The following is a 4,580-nucleotide window of genomic DNA, read 5'->3' as shown; positions in this document are numbered from 1 at the left end:
CATTTTAAATGACATAAAGTAATGTCATTTTAAGAGATAGATAGATGCAAAATAATTTTTTTATTTAAAATTTAAATTAAAAAAACCATCCACTTTCTCTCTCATGATTTCTATTTTTTGTGTCTATCTCTCTCCTAAAATGACATAACTTATGTCATTTAAAATAACAAACACCTGTTATCAAAAAAAATAAAATAACAAACACCAAACTCATCTATTAAATAAAACGAATAAAAGCATAAATAGAATAGAAGGATAATATGTTTTTTCCTTAAAACTGTAGATATTTAATAATTTTCTTCACCCTTATAAAAAAAACTTTAAATATAACATTTGAAAAGGGAATCAGTATTTCAGGGTGTAATAAATACAATCAACTGACGAAAATCGATTCAAACCCCGATCAGTGAACCGAAAATTTGATAAATTAATTAATTAAAATCGCAAAATAAAATATCGAATTTTTTTGCATATTTTAATTGGATTAGATCGATTTCGATTTGGTTGGTGAAAATCGATCCAATCCAAAATATTATGTATTTATTATTATAGAAAGATGATAACTTGAAATCTTGAATGTTATCGATAACAAATTGTCTTATTTTAATTTTTTTATTGTCAATTAATCTATTTTAACTTTTCATAAGTTTTAAAACTCATTTTAATTTGAAGACTTGAATTTTCCAGTGATTTGTAACTTTGAATGACCTTATTTGATGAAATTTTAGGCTTTTTGAAAAATCGAAAACAGATCCAATTCAAACGGAATAAAATTGGATTGAATTGAATCAAATTTAAAAAAAAAAATTAAACTAAATGGATGATTAAATAATCAAACCAAATGAATTACATCGGATGATTTTTATTTCAAAATCGATCCAGACCGCAAACAACCCTACAAAACTGGGTATGAATGAGTTGAGTTATTTCTAAATAAGGCAGGCTAGAGTTATCAAAACAAAAAATAATTGAGGCTAGATTCATGAAGCACTCCCTTTTGTTTAACTGATCTAGTAAACTCAAGTTTCTTTAACTAATCTAGTAAACTCTAGTAAACTCAATGTTTAACGGCACTAGAAATTAATTAAATACAAAGATAAGTGACTCTACAATAAATTAGAAAAAGATTGTGAACTTTTCTCTAAAATTAAAAATAAAAATAAAATTGGTAAGAAAAATAATTAAGTTATAAACGAAAACGAACTCAAATTTCATATTTATAAACAAATCTAAATTTTAAATTTGACTATTTAATCAACATTATATTTTTTTACCAAGCCACATCAAGTACTTTGACAATATACCGGACAACAAATTCAGGCCTTGGTCACAAAGGTTTCGCATAATAGCCACTAGCATCAACTTCCTCGCCAGCCTCTTCAACATCCACAGCTTTGGATCCTGGCCCGGGTATCCTTGCCTCTTGTATGATCCGCATGATTTCTTCCACACTTTGTCTTGGTTGGTCTTTCCATGTTTCCTTGTAATCTTTTTTTATTTCAGCCTCAAATTTCTGTCTAGGTAGTTTCTTCGAAAGCCAAGGATGCTGTTTTATCTCGGTGACGGTGATTCTCTTTAACAAGGATGAGAAATAATTAGTTGGAAAATATGAGGATTTATACAAGAACTATATCCACTTAAAGTGTTACAAAAGTAAACCACTAGGTACATTTGTAACCTTTCATTTTGACGTTTTTAAAGTGAAACATGAATTCAAGCAAGGGCCATTACCATGAAAAATTTGTAGTTTTATATAGCTTGTTTAACTAGAATATTTGTATAAGTTGTCTGGTTTTGTCAGAATTGATAAAACTTACCATGGCAGGATTGGCAACAAAAATACGAGAGAGGAGATGCCTACACTCTGCAGAAACACGTATGCTGTCCGGTATGGAGTACTGAACACTCATTATTCTCTGCCAACAATGGAATGAGAGTTTAAATTTCCTGCTATAGATGAAAGGTATTAATCATGATGGAACTTTTCTATGTCAAGTAAGAGCTCACCTCAATACTCTTTCTTATATTGTTAGCTTCTCCTGGGTCTGCAAATGGGTACGCTCCAAATAACATGACATAAAGAGACACACCACAAGACCAAACATCTGCAAGCTACAGAGTTGCCAATTTGTGAACGAAATTAAGCATTTGAGGACTATGATACTAAGAGTTTCAATTGTCAAACCATATATGGCTGCCACTTACCATAGTGTGGGACTTGACATAGTTATTAGGCACTCAGGAAAATAACAGATAAATCACAATACCTTTCCATCATACTCCTTTCGCAAAAAAACCTCTGGAGCAATGTATGCAGGAGTTCCAATTGTTGATTTAGGTCGAGAGTGCAGAAAAGCGGACTGCAATTGAATATTAAATTAAAATAGGAAAGTCAATAAACAATAGTAACAATATTTCATAAAAGTTTATTTTGGTGAGATGCTATTAACCTTGGAGAAACCAAAGTCACAAATTTTAAGTTGAGGAGCTGGATTTCCGTCCAAGAGAATGTTTTCCAATTTCAAATCTCTATGACAAATTTGCTGCAGCAGGATGCATAAGAAGATATAAGACAGTTTTTAATCAATAACCAAAAACGAATTCTGGGTGCATACATACCATGGAATGACAGTAGCTAACTCCACATATTAGTTGCAGAAAGAAAAATCTTGCCTGAAATATAGGGAATTCCATCAAAACAATAACCTGATAAATTATACATGGAGAGGGATTATTTTATATATATATTGAACTTTAAATTTGACAACCTCATCTTCACTTATTCGACCAGCATCATTAACCCTATCAAAGAGTTCACCACCACCAGCATACTCCATGACAATAGCTAAATGAGTAGGGGTCAGAAATACCTGCAGAAACGATTTGATATTCAGCATTTGTTGTATATAACTTCGTTAGGAAGGCTCTAAATAGAATACATCACGATCTAGTTATAATACGGGCGATGCAGGAAATTCATATCGAGTTTTTTTTCTTTTTTTCTTTCTTTCTTTCTGAAGGAACAGAACTATTTAGTTTTGGCAGATATTTTCAAACTAATGAATTTGATTTGCAGTTATTCTTGAAGCAGGATAGTTTGTAACCTAGCTGTTTGTATATTGTTAGATATAAAATTACTCATGAGTTCATTGGTTCTTTACATGTTGTAAGTACAAAAATAATGCAGATACTATTAAGGAAATTCAATATGTCCAATTCCATGTCAAGAAAAAACTCTACTGAAGGGACAGTTTAAGGTACAAAAACAAACTCTTACCTCTCTGAACCCGATAATATTTGGATGCCTTAAACATCGGTGGTTAATTATCTCCCTTTGAACCTTCTTATCAATCTGATATCAAAAATATAACTCACTCAGAAGAAATGAAGATGAGAAACAATTTGGAAAAAAAATTATCAGAAAATAAAATTGTGAGGTTGCTCTACTTCATTGTGCATAATAATGTCCTAATTGAGAGTGCTGAGTCTGGTGACGTAATCAAATTAAGCTTGATAAAGAGGACAACAACAGTTTCAAGAATGCAAACCAGAAGAGAAATCCCCAATCCCATACACAAATTAGCATAAGTCAATTTCAATTTTCAATTCCAGAATTCTATTACACAGGACAATTTTGAATGAGGAACAGCCTTAACCCGTTGAGTTTCCAGAATTTCATGCACATAAATCAATCTTACAAAAAAAAAAAAGGTTTTACCTTAGTTCCCCTTTCTATGTATTTGACAGCAACAAGCTCCCCTGTCTTCTTGTCTTTGACCAACTTAGCCACACCAAAATTACCCGAACCAATATCCTTCAATGGCTCATACCGTTTCTCCATATCGACTCTCAAGAAAGCAACAACACCAACTTCCACAGCCACTCCAACGCTGAAGTCACAGACCAAAAGTGTTTAAACGAGGAAACCAATACCTTTTTATACATACACGCATCACATTAATAATTGATTTTTGTAATTATACTCATTAATTATCTATTATTTTATAATAAATTATCATAATTACATATATATATATATATATATATATATAAATCAACTGTAAGATTTATTATTCTTATCCTCTAGCCGATCATATATACGCAGGTTGAACAAGAATTCAAATTAAAATAAATAAATAAATAAATAAAAAGTAAATTAACTGAACTAACTGAACTCACCGTCCTAGTCCAAGCAATGATAATAAAAAAAAGCAAAGATGCACGCGGAGAAAGACCGATAATTGTGGGAATGGTAATATTGTTGATACACAGGATAGGATGTTCTTATCGGAAATATTTTGAGTGCAACCGTCAGCCTTCTTTCAACCAAAAGGGGTGACTCGCATCGCAAGTTTTCTAGGTGTGTTATGTTGTCTTGTCGCTTAACAAAATATAAGAGACAAATCAGCTGGAGCGCGTGATAGGTCCCTTTCGCTTTGGACTTGAGAAATCATGTGGGTCCTACTCCATTAACTCTGAGCTTAAGGGGCGTTTAGTACAGGAGAAATTTTTATTTGTCCGAGAATCTCGATTTTCAAAAATATGATTTTTGCATTCAGTTTACGATAATATCTGAAAAT

The 4,580-nt window shown here is 31.7% G+C and overlaps 1 protein-coding gene across 1 annotated transcript; it reads right to left on the bottom strand.

The window, feature by feature from the left end:
- Positions 1–1,198: 1,198 nt before the first annotated feature.
- LOC133289931 (serine/threonine-protein kinase SAPK3-like) lies at positions 1,199–4,348 on the bottom strand. The gene is made up of 10 exons (XM_061487965.1): positions 4,180–4,348; positions 3,719–3,890; positions 3,278–3,352; positions 2,769–2,870; positions 2,620–2,673; positions 2,451–2,543; positions 2,268–2,360; positions 2,008–2,112; positions 1,818–1,916; positions 1,199–1,573 (listed from the first exon to the last, which is right to left on the bottom strand). The coding sequence occupies exons 2-10, from the start codon at positions 3,839–3,841 to the stop codon at positions 1,328–1,330; spliced, it is 990 nt and encodes a 329-aa protein (XP_061343949.1). The 5' UTR covers positions 3,842–3,890; positions 4,180–4,348; the 3' UTR covers positions 1,199–1,327.
- Positions 4,349–4,580: the final 232 nt, after the last annotated feature.

The sequence above is a fragment of the Gastrolobium bilobum genome, unplaced genomic scaffold, assembly GCF_033153095.1.
Source record: "Gastrolobium bilobum isolate Gb01-03AN ecotype WA unplaced genomic scaffold, APGP_CSIRO_Gbil_v1 utg16824, whole genome shotgun sequence".
NCBI lineage: Eukaryota > Viridiplantae > Streptophyta > Magnoliopsida > Fabales > Fabaceae > Gastrolobium > Gastrolobium bilobum.
This window is presented reverse-complemented; position numbering and strand designations above follow the sequence as displayed.

What these genes read in the sequence shown, in the direction of transcription:
- LOC133289931 (XM_061487965.1), bottom strand. Translation starts at nt 3,841, where the DNA reads ATGGAGAAACGGTATGAGCCATTGAAGGATATTGGTTCGGGTAATTTT. An exon ending in TTAGCTACTGTCATTCCATG is followed by an intron (nt 2,544 to 2,619) that starts GTATGTATGCAC and finishes ATCCTGCTGCAG; the next exon opens with CAAATTTGTCATAGAGATTT. An exon ending in GTGACTTTGGTTTCTCCAAG is followed by an intron (nt 2,361 to 2,450) that starts GTTAATAGCATC and finishes ATTCAATTGCAG; the next exon opens with TCCGCTTTTCTGCACTCTCG.